Source organism: Rhinichthys klamathensis, unplaced genomic scaffold (assembly GCF_029890125.1).
Source record: "Rhinichthys klamathensis goyatoka isolate OS25496 unplaced genomic scaffold, OSU_Roscu_1.1 h1tg000780l_1, whole genome shotgun sequence".
Lineage (NCBI taxonomy): Eukaryota > Metazoa > Chordata > Actinopteri > Cypriniformes > Leuciscidae > Rhinichthys > Rhinichthys klamathensis.
The window spans coordinates 397,501-420,000 of NW_026607177.1; the positions used below are offsets into that span (position 1 = coordinate 397,501).

A 22,500-nucleotide genomic window follows, 5' to 3' on the forward strand; every position below is an offset into this window, starting at 1 on the left:
TCACTCGTTCACTCATTCCCTCTTTCACTCTTTCACTCTTCAACTCTTTCACCCTTCACTCGTTCACTCTTTCACTCTTTCACTCGTTCACTCTTTCACTCATTCCCTCTTTCACTCTTTCACTCTTCACTCTTCACTCGTTCACTCGTTCACTCTTCACTCTTCACTCGTTCCCTCGTTCCCTCTTTCCCTCGTTCACACGTTCACTCTTTCACTCTTCACTCGTTCACTCGTTCACTCTTCACTCGTTCACTCTTCACTCTTCACTCTTTCACTCGTTCACTCTTCACTCTTCACTCGTTCACTCTTCACTCGTTCACTCTTTCTCTCTTCACTCGTTCACTCGTTCACTCTTCACTCTTCACTCTTTCACTCTTTCACTCGTTCACTCGTTCACTCTTCACTCTTCACTCGTTCACTCTTCACTCTTTCACTCTTTCACTCGTTCACTCTTTCACTCGTTCACTCATTCCCTCTTTCACTCTTTCACTCTTTCACTCTTCACTCTTCACTCTTTCACTCTTTCACTCATTCCCTCTTTCACTCTTTCACTCTTCACTCTTTCACTCTTCACTCTTCACTCTTTCACTCTTCACTCTTCACTCTTCACTCGTTCACTCTTTCACTCTTTCACTCGTTCACTCGTTCACTCGTTCACTCTTTCCCTCTTTCACTCTTCACTCTTCACTCTTCACTCGTTCACTCGTTCACTCGTTCACTCTTCACTCGTTCACTCTTCACTCGTTCACTCGTTCACTCGTTCACTTCGTTCACTCGTTCACTCATTCCCTCTTTCACTCTTTCACTCTTCAACTCTTTCACCCTTCACTCGTTCACTCTTTCACTCTTTCACTCGTTCACTCTTTCACTCATTCCCTCTTTCACTCTTTCACTCTTCACTCTTCACTCGTTCACTCGTTCGCTCTTCACTCTTCACTCGTTCACTCGTTCCCTCTTTCCCTCGTTCACACGTTCACTCGTTCACTCGTGCCCTCTTTCCCTCTTTCACTCTTTCACTCGTTCACTCGTTCCCTCTTTCCCTCGTTCACTCGTTCACTCGTGCCCTCTTTCCCTCTTTCCCTCGTTCACTCGTTCACTCTTTCACTCTTTCACTCTTTCACTCTTTCACTCGTTCATGTCATTCACAGCCTCTGTAAAGCAGCACTTCAGAATCAGACCATCCGGACGTTATTTACTCACTCTTCATGCTGGGATTCTTCTCTTCTGTTCAATGCAGGAAAACAATGAATAATAATGAGTTTTGAAGAATCTGCAGCTCTCCATCACGATCAAGCTTTCTGAGCTCATGATGTTTGACAAACTCTGCAATGCAAGACATTCTGGGCTAAAACTCCTGCATCAGACATTCCTGAACAAAACATGAAGTTCTTTCTCAGTGTTTCAGTCTTGTTTTCCAGCACAAACATCTAAACATTATTAAGTGAGGGTTAATGTACATCCAGCCGGTTGTTATCTCAGAATAACCCTCTCGGGTGATCAGGATCAGGTCTTCATCAGCCTGAAGGGGTTATTCTGAGATCACACACACACACACACACACACACACACACACACACATGGTGATGGATGGAGCAATGCTGTGGGTCAGTGGAGACACGGCTGGGTTCAATCAGGTCCTGGAGCTCTTCTGGGTCACTGTAATCATAGAGGTGTGAGGTGACTTTGGTCTGGACTGAGCGCTCACACACACACACACACTGACACGTGTGTGTGTGTGTTCATTTATCACAAGCCTAACCTTTACTGTATGTGGTTTTTGGCCATCAGCGGGTCATGAAGTCAATGCGTCCTCATTATATTTGGGCTGTGTATATTTTTAGATGTGCCCTAATAATACTTCACACGACCTTCTGACGAGCTCCTTCTGAGGACGCCTATTTAGCATCATTGATATACTATTATAGTTATATGATATATAACAATAAATAAATTCTGACTGACGAAGAGCCAATCAGGCGCACTCCTGACTGAGATAACCGGTTGAATGAAGAGCAGGAGAGCGTCTGATTGGCTCGTCATTCTCCTGTAGAGTATCAGTGTTTCAGAACTACAGAGTTTAGTGTCAAAGGTTAATCCAGACGGGCTGGTAGACGAGGCTTAATTACCCACGTCTGTTCGTTATCCACCCTCGACTGAGAAGCCAATCCCAGAATGCATTGCTGATCACTCAGTCTTAGACAGGGTTCTGGATCGGACCGCAGAATGAACCTCAGTGAGTGTCCCTGGCTGGATCTGTTGGTGTGTGTCGGAGCAAAGCTCTGGTGAAGCGCTGAGTGGGATTTACACGTTCACATCACGCTCTGAATAACGTGATCGCTGCTGTTAATTGCCTGAGTTGATGAGGGCTCTCTTAAGACGAGCGTTGTCGTTTCCCTGGAGAAGCGGTCGATCTCAGGAGTGCGCCCCATTGTCCCCCACTGAATTTGCTGGGAGAATATTAATGAGATCATTTTCATATATAATATGCTGAGGAGATACTAGGCGTTTAAGTTTTCTGAAGCAAATGTGAGTGCTGGTTCATGTTGTGGGTCTGTAGACCATAACTATAACCATAACTATGTAGTTAATTAATTTTAAATATGAAACAATAGCAGAGTCCACAGCACAACTATAACGATAATGACACAGAACAATAATAATAATAACGATGATAAAAACATTGTCAGCCAATCAGAATTCATCCTGCTTTAACAAACTCCAGCATTTAAAGCGACAGATGACAAAACTGAGAATAAACAGAACGATATTATTTATATGATATTAACGATATTATTAACAAATTATTTATATAATTTATACATTGTATAGAATATATTTTGAGAGTAAATCCAGCGTGTGTTTTGCCACTTTTTGTTCAGTTAGTCTCAACATTCGTCCGTACTGATAATTATTATTGCCTGTTCATTGATGGGATGTAGGTTTATTTACACAGACACACCGAATTCATTTAATAATTGACGACTTTTGCAACATTGACAGTTGTTGAACTGAACTGAATCAGCATTGACTCAAATTGAATAATGACTTCATTCAGCTCCTGTTACTGACATCACTGAGAGAAACCCTTCATTCAGCTCCTGTTACTGACATCACTGAGAGAAACCCTTCATTCAGCTCCTGTTACTGACATCACTGAGAGAAACCCTTCATTCAGCTCCTGTTACTGACATCACTGAGAGAAACCCTTCATTCAGCTCCTGTTACTGACATCACTGAGAGAAACCCTTCATTCAGCTCCTGTTACTGACATCACTGAGAGAAACCCTTCATTCAGCTCCTGTTACTGACATCACTGAGAGAAACCCTTCATTCAGCTCCTGTTACTGACATCACTGAGAGAAACCCATCATTCAGCTCCTGTTACTGACATCACTGAGAGAAACCCTTCATTCAGCTCCTGTTACTGACATCACTGAGAGAAACCCTTCATTCAGCTCCTGTTACTGACATCACTGAGAGAAACCCTTCATTCAGCTCCTGTTACTGACATCACTGAGAGAAACCCTTCATTCAGCTCCTGTTACTGACATCACTGAGAGAAACCCTTCATTCAGCTCCTGTTACTGACATCACTGAGAGAAACCCTTCATTCAGCTCCTGTTACTGACATCACTGAGAGAAACCCTTCATTCAGCTCCTGTTACTGACATCACTGAGAGAAACTCTTCATTCAGCTCCTGTTACTGACATCACTGAGAGAAACCCTTCATTCAGCTCCTGTTACTGACATCACTGAGAGAAACCCTTCATTCAGCTCCTGTTACTGACATCACTGAGAGAAACCCTTCATTCAGCTCCTGTTACTGACATCACTGAGAGAAACCCTTCATTCAGCTCCTGTTACTGACATCACTGAGAGAAACCCTTCATTCAGCTCCTGTTACTGACATCACTGAGAGAAACCCTTCATTCAGCTCCTGTTACTGACATCACTGAGAGAAACCCTACATTCAGCTCCTGTTACTGACATCACTGAGAGAAACCCTTCATTCAGCTCCTGTTACTGACATCACTGAGAGAAACCCTTCATTCAGCTCCTGTTACTGACATCACTGAGAGAAACCCTTCATTCAGCTCCTGTTACTGACATCACTGAGAGAAACCCTTCATTCAGCTCCTGTTACTGACATCACTGAGAGAAACCCTTCATTCAGCTCCTGTTACTGATAAATCATCTAATAATCAGATGCTTCTATTAAACGTCTGAGATTTCAAATTAAACGAGCTCTTAACAAGACACTTAATTGGGTGTACAGTGAAAGCAATGATGCCGCATACAGTATCTGTTGAACACAGAGTCTGAAACGCCCGTGAGAGTAAATAAGCCGAAAATCTCTAAATATTCAGTCCTCAGAGCATTAGAAGGAAGAAGAAGAAAAAAAACACTGGTGAATTATTCATGTTCATAAATCTGGCTCTCTCCAGAGGCGAGGCATTTTCTCCCTGCCGCTATTAAGATTTCATGATGGCGCATGCGAGAGTTTAGAGCTCAGTGTGGATTCACTACAAACCTGCCAAATTACTCGCTTTCACACCTTACATGTTTACATCTCAAGAGTTTACAAAGTCCAGTCAGATTCATTTCTACAGCGCTTTATACAGTACAGATTGTTACAAAGCAGCTTCACAGTGATAAACAGGAAAATATCAGATTCAATAATCAAACTTCATCAAATATGAGAGAAATTCAGATTCAGCTGTAAAGCAGCTCTACAGAAGACAATAGAGTCATTATTCAATTTGAGTCAATGCTGATTCAGTTCAGTTCAACAACTGTCAATGTTGCAAAAGTCGTCAATTATTAAATGAATTCGGTGTGTCTGTGTAAATAAACCTAGAACCCATCAATGAACAGGCAATAATAATTATCAGTACGGACGAATGTTGAGACTAACTGAACAAAAAGTGGAAAAACACACGCTGGATTTACTCTCAAAATATATTCTATACAATGTATAAATAATTTGTTAATAATATCGTTAATATCATATAAATAATATCGTTCTGTTTATTCTCAGTTTTGTCATCTGTCGCTTTAAATGCTGGAGTTTGTTAAAGCAGGATGAATTCTGATTGGCTGACAATGTTTTTATCATCGTTATTATTATTATTGTTCTGTGTCATTATCGTTATAGTTGTGCTGTGGACTCTGCTATTGTTTCATATTTAAAATTAATTTACTACATAGTTATGGTTATAGTTATGGTCTACAGACCAACAACATGAACCAGCACTCACATTTGCTTCAGAAAACTTAAACGCCTAGTATCTCCTCAGCATATTATATATGAAAATGATCTCATTAATATTCTCCCAGCAAATTCAGTGGGGGACAATAGGGCGCACTCCTGAGATCGACCGCTTCTCCAGGGAAACGACAACGCTCGTCTTAAGAGAGCCCTCATCAACTCAGGCAATTAACATGTTAGTTAGATGTCAGTAACAGGAGCTGAATGAAGGGTTTCTCTCAGTGATGTCAGTAACAGGAGCTGAATGAAGGGTTTCTCTCAGTGATGTCAGTAACAGGAGCTGAATGAAGAGTTTCTCTCAGTGATGTCAGTAACAGGAGCTGAATGAAGAGTTTCTCTCAGTGATGTCAGTAACAGGAGCTGAATGAAGGGTTTCTCTCAGTGATGTCAGTAACAGGAGCTGAATGAAGAGTTTCTCTCAGTGATGTCAGTAACAGGAGCTGAATGAAGGGTTTCTCTCAGTGATGTCAGTAACAGGAGCTGAATGAAGGGTTTCTCTCAGTGATGTCAGTAACAGGAGCTGAATGAAGGGTTTCTCTCAGTGATGTCAGTAACAGGAGCTGAATGAAGGGTTTCTCTCAGTGATGTCAGTAACAGGAGCTGAATGAAGAGTTTCTCTCAGTGATGTCAGTAACAGGAGCTGAATGAAGGGTTTCTCTCAGTGATTTCAGTAACAGGAGCTGAATGAAGGTTTTCTCTCAGTGATGTCAGTAACAGGAGCTGAATGAAGGGTTTCTCTCAGTGATGTCAGTAACAGGAGCTGAATGAAGGGTTTCTCTCAGTGATGTCAGTAACAGGAGCTGAATGAAGGGTTTCTCTCAGTGATGTCAGTAACAGGAGCTGAATGAAGGGTTTCTCTCAGTGATGTCAGTAACAGGAGCTGAATGAAGGGTTTCTCTCAGTGATGTCAGTAACAGGAGCTGAATGAAGAGTTTCTCTCAGTGATGTCAGTAACAGGAGCTGAATGAAGGGTTTCTCTCAGTGATGTCAGTAACAGGAGCTGAATGAAGGGTTTCTCTCAGTGATGTCAGTAACAGGAGCTGAATGAAGGGTTTCTCTCAGTGATGTCAGTAACAGGAGCTGAATGAAGGGTTTCTCTCAGTGATGTCAGTAACAGGAGCTGAATGAAGGGTTTATCTCAGTGATGTCAGTAACAGGAGCTGAATGATGGGTTTCTCTCAGTGATGTCAGTAACAGGAGCTGAATGAAGGGTTTCTCTCAGTGATGTCAGTAACAGGAGCTGAATGAAGGGTTTCTCTCAGTGATGTCAGTAACAGGAGCTGAATGAAGGGTTTCTCTCAGTGATGTCAGTAACAGGAGCTGAATGAAGAGTTTCTCTCAGTGATGTCAGTAACAGGAGCTGAATGAAGCGTTTCTCTCAGTGATGTCAGTTACAGGAGCTGAATGAAGGGTTTCTCTCAGTGATTTCAGTAACAGGAGCTGAATGAAGGGTTTCTCTCAGTGATGTCAGTAACAGGAGCTGAATGAAGGGTTTCTCTCAGTGATGTCAGTAACAGGAGCTGAATGAAGGGTTTCTCTCAGTGATGTCAGTAACAGGAGCTGAATGAAGGGTTTCTCTCAGTGATGTCAGTAACAGGAGCTGAATGAAGAGTTTCTCTCAGTGATGTCAGTAACAGGAGCTGAATGAAGCGTTTCTCTCAGTGATGTCAGTAACAGGAGCTGAATGAAGGGTTTCTCTCAGTGATTTCAGTAACAGGAGCTGAATGAAGGGTTTCTCTCAGTGATGTCAGTAACAGGAGCTGAATGAAGGGTTTCTCTCAGTGATGTCAGTAACAGGAGCTGAATGAAGGGTTTCTCTCAGTGATTTCAGTAACAGGAGCTGAATGAAGGGTTTCTCTCAGTGATGTCAGTAACAGGAGCTGAATGAAGGGTTTATCTCAGTGATGTCAGTAACAGGAGCTGAATGAAGGGTTTCTCTCAGTGATGTCAGTAACAGGAGCTGAATGAAGGGTTTCTCTCAGTGATGTCAGTAACAGGAGCTGAATGATGGGTTTCTCTCAGTGATGTCAGTAACAGGAGCTGAATGAAGGGTTTCTCTCAGTGATGTCAGTAACAGGAGCTGAATGAAGGGTTTCTCTCAGTGATGTCAGTAACAGGAGCTGAATGAAGGGTTTCTCTCAGTGATGTCAGTAACAGGAGCTGAATGAAGGGTTTCTCTCAGTGATTTCAGTAACAGGAGCTGAATGAAGGGTTTCTCTCAGTGATGTCAGTAACAGGAGCTGAATGAAGGGTTTATCTCAGTGATGTCAGTAACAGGAGCTGAATGAAGGGTTTCTCTCAGTGATGTCAGTAACAGGAGCTGAATGAAGGGTTTCTCTCAGTGATGTCAGTAACAGGAGCTGAATGAAGGGTTTCTCTCAGTGATTTCAGTAACAGGAGCTGAATGAAGGGTTTCTCTCAGTGATGTCAGTAACAGGAGCTGAATGAAGGGTTTCTCTCAGTGATGTCAGTAACAGGAGCTGAATGAAGGGTTTCTCTCAGTGATGTCAGTAACAGGAGCTGAATGAAGGGTTTCTCTCAGTGATTTCAGTAACAGGAGCTGAATGAAGGGTTTCTCTCAGTGATGTCAGTAACAGGAGCTGAATGAAGGGTTTCTCTCAGTGATGTCAGTAACAGGAGCTGAATGAAGGGTTTCTCTCAGTGATTTCAGTAACAGGAGCTGAATGAAGGGTTTCTCTCAGTGATGTCAGTAACAGGAGCTGAATGAAGGGTTTCTCTCAGTGATGTCAGTAACAGGAGCTGAATGAAGGGTTTCTCTCAGTGATTTCAGTAACAGGAGCTGAATGAAGGGTTTCTCTCAGTGATGTCAGTAACAGGAGCTGAATGAAGGGTTTCTCTCAGTGATGTCAGTAACAGGAGCTGAATGAAGGGTTTCTCTCAGTGATGTCAGTAACAGGAGCTGAATGAAGGGTTTCTCTCAGTGATGTCAGTAACAGGAGCTGAATGAAGCGTTTCTCTCAGTGATGTCAGACGGATGTCTGATCTTCGGCTCACTGATAGTGATGTTCTGATTCATGAGTATTGTATCTCATCTTCATGACAACTTCATTAGGACAGTTAAGAGTCAGTGAAGAGCTGGAGCTGTACTGAGGACGACTGTTCTGCATTTGCTTCTACTTTCTGCTCTTCTTCATCTTCTTATTTATATATCTTCGCAAACACTTTTGAATAAAATTGAGTCAACACTGGATCCAAAGCAAAGTTCTTCTTCAAAGCTAATTTGTATATGTTTTTGAATAGCTCTTTATTGCATTTTATCTTATATTTTGCATGAAAATAGCCAAGGAATCTGACACCAACCAATCAACTACAACTACTGCTTTTCTTCTTCATCATCATAATTTTCTTCCCCCTCTTCCTCTTCCTCTTATTCTTTTGTAGTTTTTTATCTCTATTTCACACTGCTCATCCCTTTTGATCTAAAATAATATATGTAATTTGTCATTTCTGCTCCACTAACATCACCAATTGGAAATGTGTCGAATAGACAACAGCATATTAACATAATACTTTCATATGACAGAAATAGTATGAGTGGGTATGGTATTGGTCAGTCAAACAGATAGTCCCGCCCCAATCTCACACGATTGGTTGAGGTTGAAAGGTCGGGTGGCTCAAACAGATCAGTGTTGTGAAAGAGTCTTCCAGCTGTTTCCATCCAAAATGGCATAAAGGCATAAATCATTTGCGAATAAAGCAGGTTTTCCATCCCATGTGTTCAAGAGAATAAAATCGTTCAATATATCAGTAATAAAAATGTAAGATGATGTAATCAGGGTCTTTTTGCATCTCAGAGCCTCAGACGAAACACAATAAACGCTGCCGTGTTCTCTGGCGTCCGGATGCTGGTGTTCGGGAACACACTCGTGTGTGTGAGACGCTTCTGGAGGGAATTACACCAAATCATTCTGATCACACACTTTGACTCCGGCGTTTCAGAAACACCAAACCAACACTAGAGATGCTGCGATGCCATTGGTCCGCTGGTTGCCTCAGTTATCCAATCACATGAGTTTGTTGTTGCGCATCAAGGAAATTTTTCAGTAAATGTGAGTCCACATCTGGTCTTATTCTATCGTGCTTTTATTGAATCAATTTGATCTTTTTCTCTGGTGTCATGGTTTGGAAATCTATCCTTAAAGAATAGAAATTCCCACGCATTCTCATCCTTTGGCGTCATATAGGTGACGCCATATGACATTTCGTCGAAATCTTACGCACATGGCATCCTTCAGCGTCAATATAACACGCACTGTTATGGGTAGGTTTAGGTCTGGGTTAGGGTACGGTTATGACGCCTTGGGATCTGCGTCTCATATTGACGCTAAACGATGCCATGTGCGTAAGCTTTCGACGAAATGTACAAAGCGCCACATGTATGACGCCAAAGGATGAGAACGGGCTGGAAATTCCCTAAATCAAATTGTTAAATGGTCTAGTAAGCTGATTGGTGTGTCCCAGTTTAGTCCAGTGTCCCTGTACACCAGACAGTTACAGCGGATAACTGGCTCAATTTTAAATGATGATGCCTATCCTCTGCACAGGGAATTTCAGCTTCTTCCCTCCAGACGAAGGTATATAGTCCCAAAGTGCAGAACAAAGCGGTATAAAAATAGCTTTGTTCCAGCAGCCATCAATCAGAGGAACAAAATGCACAGATGACACAGAAGCTATGTTTGATTTATTTTTATTTATTTTATCCTTTTTATTTTATTGTTGTCAAATGTGTATTGTCTGTGTTTGTCGTAAAAATTGTGTGGATAACTCTGACACTGCAAAACAAATCTACCTACGGGTACAAATAAAGGAACCTGAACTGTAATTTATGCGCATGTCTTCTTATCAGGTTTGTTTTATGCAATATCCTGAAATTTGCGTAAAAATGGGTGTTTGGAAACATAGCTAGTGTTCCTGGAATCAGTCTAGCGCTGACAGCGACTGTGAACATGTGATCGCCGCACTGTAAAACATCCAGGTTATGCTGGTTATGTTTCAGCGTTCTCTTGAACCGTCTTGCCAAGAGTTTTGCAGTAATTAACCTCATTCTGTGGAGCTGCCGAGCATCTCTCAGGTCAATATCACAACGAGACACTGATGAATCTGGTGTGTGTGAGAGGAACCGGAGCGCTGAACTGGAAGCGTCTCTAATGAGCTGCAGCAGGACCGGGGCGTTTGACCCGTTTCAAACTCCAGCTAAATGTGGAATTCATATCTGATATTGTCTTACACTCCTTCTTTAATGTTTCTCAGCAGGGCGTCTTGCATTTTCAATGAACCTGCCTGCCATTTCCTCTGTTCTCGCTCGGTTGCTTTGAACCGATCAATTCTCTTGTGAAAAATGCATGTGTGGTTTTCAGATGTATGAGTATGAAGCGTCCCACTAATAACGCCTCTCTCTCTCTCTCTCTCTCAGGAACAGAAGAGTACGCTGTGGAAGGTAAGCAGCTGATTACATGTTCTGGTGTGTTAAAGTCTGATGTTCTGCAGGCGTATCGGCCGCCGAGCCGAGGCTTTGTCAGATTGGACTGCGGTTTTGGCGACTTCTGGGGGCTTTGATTTGCTGCTAAGAGAAACATGTTTCTCCAAGATTTACTCTTCCTCCTTTATCTCACTTTCTTTTCTTCTCATGAGTTGCTTTTATTGGTAATGCTTTACAATAAGTTTTCATTAGTTAATGCTTGTTAGTTCACTGATGTTAACAAATGAACTCTTATTGTAAAGCGTTACTGTTTGACTTTTACTTTCCAATCAGTTGAAATGGACAGTTCCATGTTGTTGTTGGTTGGTTTCACGGCACAGATGTGAACCCGATGTTGACGTTCGGGCTGTGAATGTGTTCTCAGTGTATTGTGATAAAACAGGTGTGTGAGTTCAAAGGTTAAACCGTCCCGAACGACGCTCGCATCCGTCGAGGGCCAGATGTATTTACCCATAATTCCCCCGCAGGCTGGATTTGGCTGCGTAATGGATGGTGCTGGTGTGTGTTTGGGATCAGGCGCAGGTATCTGGATGTTTTCCCTCCATCACTGATGGATTGCCCTTCTCTACCCAGCATGCCTCGGGAGGGACGTCACCATGGCAACCCCCGAAGAGCGTGTGCATGTGCTGGATGGAGGCCGATTAAATGCATGTTTCCAGTGGTTTCCAGACAGTCCTTTATATAAATATGATCACAGTGTCAGTTTCTTGTGTTTGCAGGAGTTTGGATTGAGCGGCAGGAGCTTAAACACGACTCAGATTTTTATGTGGGGATGATTTCCGAAGCTTTTATCACTGGTGTTATCATGGCTTTTATTTATTTTACAAAAACCCGTAAGCATTGTGCTCTTAATAACAAGTTTAATAACTTAACACAATAAAACTATATAAATTATAGAAAATGCTTCAGACCGATTATAGTGCAAATGAACACAACCATAAAGAGCAACAATAAATAACCAGATATTTTCCAGACATGGGAATCTTTTCTGGACTGTCATGTTTTTAGTTTAGATTAGAAATGTAAACAATGTGAACAAATGTTTGAAATTAACTTTTAAAAAGTCTTTAAGAATTTAGTGGTGTTTGAGAAACACTATAGCATCCTATAGCAACAATTGGTAATACTGTATCTAGAGTTATTTACGGTATTTTGAAGTGCCTGGGATAATAATACTGTACATGTTCATCATCATTATACGCTGTATTACACGTCTGAAATCCATAGAACACAGAAGAGATGAATAATGTTGAGTTCAAACAGGCAATCAATGCAGGCTTTCTTTCCCTGATTCCAGGGAAACTGGTAATCAAGGCTAACTGTGAATGTAGAAACATGATAAAAACATCTCTCTGGATTTTCTTCAACAAAAATGAGCAGTAAATATTGCAGACTGTTTTTAGCGAGTCTTTCATGCTTGCGGTTGCCAGGTGTCGAGAGTTTAAATCCCCCAATCAGAGCTTCCTCTTAACATGACATCTTGCATGCCGGCTGTTTAACTTAATCTTCTCAATCTGGCAACCGTGTGCATGTGTTCTCTCTCTGATGATCTGAACATCTGAGATCTTCACTGAGATCTTCAGTCAGTCTGTGTCTGTGTTTGACTGAATCTGCCATGATCTGTAATAAATACAAACATGATCTCGTCTGAACAGATGCACGAATACAACCTCTGTGTGACGATACAACGCCAGTTTTGCTGTTGATTTAATAGAAAAACATTTTACCAGTTTTCATAAATAATGTGTAGAGAGTGTGTTAATGTAAAGGATGATATTATAAATCAGGGCAGTAAAATAAAGCATCTGTAAAGAGTTGACTTTCTCTTGATTTGTGCTTGTAGGCGAAAGTGCAATAATTCTGATAAGAATTTTCACAAATGACAACAATCATGATCAGTTTATCAAAGCAACTTGAATCGATTTAATTGACTAAAACTAGGCTTAAATGTCAAGACTTGACTAAACAAACAGCAGAATAGTATCTGACCAGTGCAGGACTGAGACTGAAGCTTGCTGATTCAGAAGCTCGAGCTGCTCGATGTGTTTCCTTCAGATGTGAGTCTGGTTTCTCCTTCTCTTCTGATTGAAGCCGGTGACATTTGCTGGGTTTGTGCGGGTCGGACAGAAAACTAGAGGAAAAAGCTGATGAATGTTTTGATGTGGGAATGTCAGCGCTGGAGACATGCTGTGGATCTGACCTGAGAAACGTGAATCTCCCGGATTAAAGCTTCCGCTGCATGAATATATATGCAAATGTTAGTGCATGAGACACTACAGACGAGCTATAGAACTAACATATTCACATACTGAAACATCCCTTCAAACAGAATATGGCTCAGCACATAATCAACATTACAGAACGAACGTTTGGTCTTTATTTGGAAGAGCGTCACGTTTACACTCATGCCTTTGGCTGAGGCTTTTATCTAAAGTGATGAAGCAATACAAGTTCACCGTTCAGATTTCTGCTCACGTTTCGGTACAGTGTTGGTACGGCGGGTGGAATACTGAATCATATTTTTAAACAGTTCAGAGTAAATGTGCTCATTTGTATGTATATGATTTTCCAATTCATTTTAAAATACAAAACTACAGAGAATTTGTAAAGCCCTTTACTTGAAGCCTTTATGTATAATGCATTATAAAGGTATTAATACTGTACATTATAATGCATTATATATTTTAATAAATAATTGTAACCAAAGTTTAAATGCATTATGCAGATTCCTTGTTGCATCTAAAATTGGATGTTTGTCATGTGTTTTATTGCATTAATCTTTCCAAAGTTGTGTTCAATGAATATAGAAGTATTATAATGTATTATAACTGTGGTTATTCATGATTATTCCTGAGATCATGCAATTGTACTTAATTTTTTTAAGTAATGTATTACAGAGAATTTATCTGCACATTGTATAAAAATAATTTAAATGAAGTGCATGATGATAGTTGTAAAAATTTCGGTTTCTGTTTCACTGTGGCTTGAGCCGATGCTTCAAAATGGACTGAACTATGTAGAATTTCTGGAAAAAAAATGTAAATGAAAGTGACCTTTTCAGAAACAAGAAGAGATAGATGAAAATAACAAAGATATTTGAAGAAATGTCTCCGTGTTTTTGACCATACAGTGAAAGTCAATGGGGTCCAATGTTGTTTAGTTCCCAACATTCTACAAAATATCTTCATTTATGGAAGTCTTGATGACAGAACAATAATTTTTGAGTGAACTTTCCCATTGATTTCTGATCTTTTTTTAATGTTTCTAATATTCTTTCAGTTCCAAATTTCCAAAAGTTGTCTTATTTCATCTTCAGTAATCATAAGCATGTTTTTGGTTTGTCCTGATTATGTCAGAGATGTGGACATAGAAAGTGTCCGAGAACAGGAAGTACAACAGGAAGTAAAACAGGAAGTAGAACAGGAAGTAGTTAGTTAACCCACCGGTTCCCATCGGTTGAGGATTGAGGAATGGTTGAGGGTTCATTAGATGAGGATTGAGGAATGGTTGAGGGTTCATTGGTTGAGGATTGAGGAATGGTTGAGGGTTCATTGGTTGAGGATTGAGGAATGGTTGAGGGTTCATTGGTTGAGGATTGAGGAATGGTTGAGGGTTCATTAGATGAGGATTGAGGAATGTTTGAGGGTTCATTGGTTGAGGATTGAGGAATGGTTGAGGGTTCATTGGTTGGGGGTTCATTGGTTGAGGATTCATTGGTTGAGGATTAAGGAATGGTTGAGGGTTCTTTGGTTGAGGATTGAGGAATGGTTGAGGGTTTTTAATTAGATGAGGATTGAGGAATGGTTGAGGGTTCATTGGTTGAGGATTGAGGGATGGTTGAGGGTTCATTTGTTGAGGATTGAGGAATGGTTGAGGGTTCATTGGTTGAGGATTGAGGGATGTTTGAGGGTTCATTTGTTGAGGATTGAGGAATGGTTGAGGGTTCATTAGATGAGGATTGAGGAATGTTTGAGGGTTCATTGGTTGAGGATTGAGGAATGGTTGAGGGTTCATTTGTTGAGGATTGAGGAATGGTTGAGGGTTCATTAGATTAGGATTGAGGAATGTTTGAGGGTTCATTGGTTGAGGATTGAGGAATGTTTGAGGGTTCATTGGTTGAGGGTTCATTGGTTGAGGATTAAGGAATGGTTGAGGGTTCATTGGTTGAGGATTAAGGAATGGTTGAGGGTTCTTTGGTTGAGGATTGAGGAATGGTTGAGGGTTTTTAATTAGATGAGGATTGAGGAATGGTTGAGGGTTCATTGGTTGAGGATTGAGGGATGGTTGAGGGTTCATTTGTTGAGGATTGAGGGATGGTTGAGGGTTCATTTGTTGAGGATTGAGGTAGGGGTGTGACGGTTATTATATAACCGTGAGACCGACGGTTATAGTTGAACACCGTCATTAGAACTCTATAACCGCCAAAACCGTGCTATTAAAATATTTTTTACAAACATTTTTTATCATAGAGAATGTTTAAATACTAATATCAGCTTAAGAGGGAAACGGAGGCTGCTACTGCTGGAGATGATTCGGGAGAGGTCTGTGCACCTTTACCGATCAGAGCGCGCGCTGACACGGAGTAAAGCCTTGTTTATACTCCGTCCGCACGATCGCGAAGGTGCGCGCGGCAAAAATGACGCGTTCGGTGCGCAAGACCCCATTTGGCTTGGCTGTGTGTTTATATCTATGGGCTGTGTGCACGGCTTTTTTTTTGTAACAGCGCGCGCGGCGCCGCGTCCGAATCATAGACTTCAAGCCGAATCTGCCCGAGCATGCACGTCTCACCGCACCGGCACGCAGTTTGCGCGTCTAAATTGCAAAGTTCATTCCAAAGTTTTTTCGTTAAGGTTTTGTTACTGTGTGTGACTTATTAAAAAAAAAAGCACGTTCATTGCAACGTTTGTTTGTTTTGTTAGTTAAGGATTTGTTTACTGTGTGATACATTTAATGGAAAGCACATTCACTTCTAGTTGTCTTGCTGTTCATGTTAAATAAACGTAGAGCCAGTAGCTAATCAGTGTCTGCTTGTTTATTCAAACTAAGTTGTCCTATAACAGACAAACAGTTATTCAACCCCCCCCCCCCCGACGACGGTTATGTTATGAACCGTCACATTTGACTCACGTCATAACCGTCATCACCAATTCTAAAACCGGCACACCCCTAGATTGAGGAATGGTTGAGGGTTCATTGGATGAGGATTGAGGGATGGTTGAGGGTTCATTGGTTGAGGATTGAGGAATGGTTGAGGGTTCATTGGTTGAGGATTGAGGGATGGTTGAGGGTTCATTGGTTGAGGATTGAGGGATGGTTGAGGGTTCATTGGTTGAGGATTGAGGGATGGATGAGGGTTCATTGGATGAGGTTTGAGGGATGGTTGAGGGTTCATTGGTTGAGGATTGAGGGATGGTTGAGGGTTCATTGGTTGGGGATTGAGTAATGATTGAGGGTTCATTGGATGAGAATTGATGGATGGTTGAGGGTTCATTAGATGAGGATTGAGGGATTGTTGAGGGTTCATTAGATGATGATTGAGGAATGGTTGAGGATTGAGGGATGGTTGAGGGTTCATTGGTTGAGGATTGAGGGATGGTTGAGGGTTCATTGGTTGAGGATTGAGGGATGGTTGAGGGTTCATTGGTTGTGGATTGAGGAGTGGTTGAGGATTCATTGGTTGAGGATTGAGGGATGGTTGAGGATTCATTAGATGAGGATTAAGGGATGGTTGAGGGTTCATTGGTTGTGGATTGAGGAGTGGTTGAGGATTCATTGGTTGAGGATTGAGGGATGGTTGAGGATTCATTAGATGAGGATTGAGGGATGGTTGAGGGTTCATTGGTTGAGGATTGAGGGATGGTTGAGGGTTCATTGGTTGTGGATTGAGGAGTGGTTGAGGATTCATTGGTTGAGGATTGAGGGATGGTTGAGGGTTCATTGGTTGTGGATTGAGGAATGGTTGAGGGTTCATTGGTTGAGGATTGAGGGATGGTTGAGGGTTCATTGGTTGAGGATTGAGGGATGGTTGAGGGTTCATTGGTTGTGGATTGAGGAGTGGTTGAGGGTTCATTGGTTGTGGATTGAGGAGTGGTTGAGGATTCCTTGGTTGAGGATTGAGGGATGGTTGAGGATTCATTAGATGAGGATTGAGGGATGGTTGAGGGTTCATTGGTTGTGGATTGAGGAGTGGTTGAGGATTCATTGGTTGAGGATTGAGGGATGGTTGAGGATTCATTAGATGAGGATTGAGGGATGGTTGAGGGTTCATTGGTTGAGGATTGAGGGATGGTTGAGGGTTCATTGGTTGTGGATTGAGGAGTGGTTGAGGATTCATTGGTTGAGGATTGAGGGATGGTTGAGGGTTCATTGGTTGTGGATTGAGGAATGGTTGAGGGTTCATTGGTTGAGGATTGAGGGATGGTTGAGGGTTCATTGGTTGAGGATTGAGGGATGGTTGAGGGTTCATTGGTTGTGGATTGAGGAGTGGTTGAGGATTCATTGGTTGAGGATTGAGGGATGGTTGAGGGTTCCTTGGTTGAGGATTGACAAATGGTTGAGGGTTCATTGGTTGAGGATTGAGGGATGGTTGAAGGTTCGTTGTTTGAGGATTGAGGGATGGTTGAGTCATTGGTTAAGGATCCTCTCGGATGTGTAACTGTTGACCAGCCTATATCTCGACTCCGTCTCTATGCCCTATTTTCTGGGGTTTTGTCTAATTAGCGGCTCTGACCAGGTCGTTAGATATATGAGATGAGCTTCTCCCGGCGGGATTAACCGTACGCAGCAACTGACAGAGAAACGCTCCGCTAATGGATCATCCGGGAACGCCATGACCCCATTTCTCTCCCACACACGTCAGGTGTGTTCCTAACGGCTCACCAGTATCCAAACAGATCTGGCCTGGAATGAATTTGTAATAATTGTGCCAGTTGAGAAAAGTTGTTTGTTCTGGTCATGACTGATTTGTTTGTTTGTTTGTCTGACTGTAGATTCAGACTGTCCTTATCTCTCTTATCCCAGCTAACGATCTTCCCTCTGGAACATTCGGGATTAAACTCCTGACGGTGGGAGACTCTGGGATATTTCTCCTCAAACACTCACACACACTCACACTAACTCACACACTCACTCAGAGACTCTGGGATGTTTCTCCTCTCCTGGCCGTGAAATGGAAAGCTGATGTCCTCTGTAGATATGAGATTAAAGTTGAGTTATCACAGATTTGAGTGGATCAACTAAACCAGATTATGGATTATTTCTGAAGATTCTCCAGAGCGGATGAGATTGAGTTTCTGTGGTTTTGTATTTTATGCTTCTGTGTGATTTACAGATGAAACTCTTCATCATGGTTCTTTAGAGAAATGAGAAGATATCAGTGTATTAGTCCAGCTTTTGATCTGGATCCACTTATATAAAGGTTTTTTTCATGAATGTGTTTGTCATTTATACTTACAAACTCACACTGACTCACACTGACTCACAGTGACACACACACACATGCACACACACACATGCACACACACACACACACACACACACACACACACGCACGCGCACGCACACGCACACGCACGCACGCACGCACGCACGCACGCAAGCAACGCACGGACGCACTCACACACACACACACACACACACACACACACACACACACACACACACACACACACACACACACACACACACACACACACACACACACACACACACACACGTGTCAATATTACTAACAGGGGGGGACTAGTGTTTCTGGTCATTTTGAAGAAACAAAAATGACATACAGGCGTGTGTCTGAACGTCTCCTTCAGGGTTAATCTGAGCAGTAAATGTCTAGAATGACCCTCTGATGAAACTCTGCTGAATCTGTCACATTCACACTGATTGTATGATGTTTAAAGTCGTGTGTGTAAATGTCACACACTAGCTGTAATTGCTCTGACCTTTCCAGCGCTCAGTGTGTGCAAACATGTCATGTGACGACCTGCAGGAGGAAATGACATGTCTCCATGCGTGATGGACTGAGCTGAGTGACGCGTGTGCGTGTGTGTGAGTGTGTGAGTGTGTGTGTGTGTTTGTGTGTGTGCGTGTGCGTGTGCGTGTGTGTGCGTGCGTGTGCGTGTGAGTGTGTGTGTGTGTGTGTGACATCGTCAGTGTCGTTGGGCTGTGGTTTCCATGGTAACCGGTGGTCTGCATGTGATAAACTGCAGAACTTTCATAAATGAGCATTAAAGAGTCTGTGTCTCTGATCACATGCATATTCATTATAATAATGATTAGAGAGCTGCGGGATATTCTGCATATTAATGAGCTGTGTATAAACACACACTGACAGATATCTGACACATCAAATACACAAGAGTTGTGAATGTGTAGCTGATGAATAATTCTGAGAATGTGATGTTGTGTAACCAGTGATATGATTATACCTGTAACATAAACCGCCGAGCTGGTGGGATATCGTGAATATAGTCACGTCTGATGGGGTTTGTTAGACACCGAGTGACTCAATTGTGATTTACTGTATTTCTTTTCGTTTGGAATTAGTTTGTTTGAAAGTAAAGATTTCAAGATTTTGATAGATATATTTCTCATATCTGTGAGGCGTGTGCTGAGATTCATATTCAAAATCAGTTCAGCTCAATAACAAAAACACAACAAATATGAGAATAATAAACTTATTTTGAAAGCGTCTGGCCTGATACAGTGATGTGAATATGCTCGTTCCAGCTGTGCAATTCAGCACTCTAGTCAAGTCACGCCATGTTTATTTACACCACTTTATACAATGTACCCTATTGCTTTAAAGCCACACATATCATAACTATCTACTGTAATTGACACATGTATTCAAGAAATATATTAAAAGCAGAAAGACGTATTGTTTCAGCCTTACACAAAACATGGTGAGTTTGTTTGTTACGCACTTCGATCCACACCCGACGTTCTTGGTTTGTTTCTTATTAAATCCAGCCAATTGGTTGATGAAACATTGATTAAAATACAATTTCTAGAAAGGTTGTTCAGTCAAGAGCAGTGAGTGATTTCCTCTTTGTGTTTTGTAGTTTGATGAACATTAATGACACATATGACATCAGGAATATTACAAACATGGGTAGGTTTAGGTATGTGTAAGGTGGGAGGAGTTGGATCTGGATCCAGCTCCTCCCCCTGGATTTCGTGTTCTGCAGTGAGGACCATCTCGATATTTCAGTATCAATACGTAACACAAAATTTACATTTTGACAACTCTACTACACACTGTACACTACATTCTGCACATACACACTACACACTACACATACACACTACATACTTCACACTACATACTGCATATACAAACTACACACTACACATACACACTACACACTGCACATACACACTACATACTGCACATTACACACTGTGCACTAGTACACACTACAAACTACACATACACACTAGACATGCACACTACATACTGCACACTACATACTGCATATACACACTACACACTGCACATACACACTGCATACTGCACATTACACACTATGCACTAGTACACACTACAAACTACACACTACACATACACACTAGACATGCACACTACATACTGCACATACATACTTCACACTGCACATGCACATTACACACTGCATATATCTCTTTTAATTTCTTTTTTGATTTTTTACATTTCTTTTGTGATTATTTGAATTCCTTTCTGTAAAGCACTTTGAATTGCCATAGTGTATAAAATGTGCTATATAAATGAACTTGCCTTGCCTTACATACTTCACACTACACACTGCACACTGCACACTTCACATACACACTGCACACTACACCCTTCACATACTCACTGCACATACACATTACACACTACATACTTCACACTGCACACTACACACTTCACATACACACTACACACTGCACATACACACTGCATACTTCACACTACACACTGCACACTACACACTACACACTTCACATACACACTACACACTGCACACTACACACTACACACTTCACATACACACTACACACTGCACATACACACTGCATACTTCACACTACACACTGCACACTACACACTTCACATACACACTGCACACTACACACTTCACATACACACTGCACATGCACATTACACACTACATACTTCACACTACACACTTCACATACACACTGCACATGCACATTACACACTACACACTTCACACTACACACTGCACATGCACATTACACACTACATACTTCACACTGCACACTACACACTTCACATACACACTACACACTGCACAAACACACTGCATACTTCACACTACACACTGCACACTACACACTTCACATACACACTACACACTGCACATACAAACTGCATACTTCACACTACACACTACACACTACACACTTCACATACACACTGCACATGCACATTACACACTACATACTTCACACTGCACACTACACACTTCACATACACTACACACTGCACATACACACTGCATACTTCACACTACACACTGCACACTACACACTGCATACTTCACACTACACACTGCACACTACACACTACACACTTCACATACACACTACACACTGCACATACACACTGCATACTACACACTACACACTTCACATACACACGACACACTGCACATACACACTGCATACTTCACACTACACAATGTACACTACACACTTCACATACACACTACACACTGCACATACACACTGCATACTTCACACTACACACTACACACTTCACATACACACTACACACTGCACATACACACTGCATACTTCACACTGCACACTACACACGTCACATACACACTACACACTGCACATACACACTGCATACTTCACACTACACAATGTACACTACACACTTCACATACACACTACACACTGCACATACACACTGCATACTTCACACTACACACTACACACTTCACATACACACTACACACTTCACATACACACTACACACTGCACATACACACTGCATACTTCACACTACACACTACACACTTCACATACACACTACACACTGCACATACACACTGCATACTTCACACTACACAATGTACACTACACACTTCACATACACACTACACACTGCACATACACACTGCATACTTCACACTACACACTACACACTGCACACTGCACATACACACTGCATACTTCATACTACACAATGTACACTACACACTTCACATACACACTACACACTGCACATACACACTGCATACTTCACACTACACACTGCACACTACACACTACACACTACACACTTCACATACACACTACACACTGCACATGCACATTACACACTACATACTTCACACTGCACACTGCAGACTACACACTTCACATACACACTACACACTGCACAATACACACTTCACATACACACTACACACTGCACATACACACTACATACTTCACACTACACACTGCACATGCACACTACACACTACATACTTCACACTGCACACTACACACTTTACATACACACTGCACACTACACTCTTCACATACACACTACACACTGCACATACACACTGCATACTTCACACTACACAATGTACACTACACACTTCACATACACACTACACACTGCACATACACACTGCATACTTCACACTACACACTACACACTGCACACTACACACTACACACTTCACATACACACTACACACTGCACATGCACATTGCACACTACATACTTCACACTGTACACTACAC

General features: G+C 41.7%; 1 protein-coding gene across 1 annotated transcript in view; it reads left to right on the forward strand.

Moving 5' to 3' along the window:
• The window catches only part of LOC130077780 (neurexin-2-like), a 111,776-nt gene that overhangs the window by 41,395 nt on the left and 47,881 nt on the right, over positions 1–22,500 (forward strand). The window contains exon 2 of the mRNA XM_056243112.1: positions 10,705–10,728. Coding sequence (XP_056099087.1) covers positions 10,705–10,728 — 24 coding nt within the window. The remainder of the gene's footprint in view (positions 1–10,704; positions 10,729–22,500) is intronic.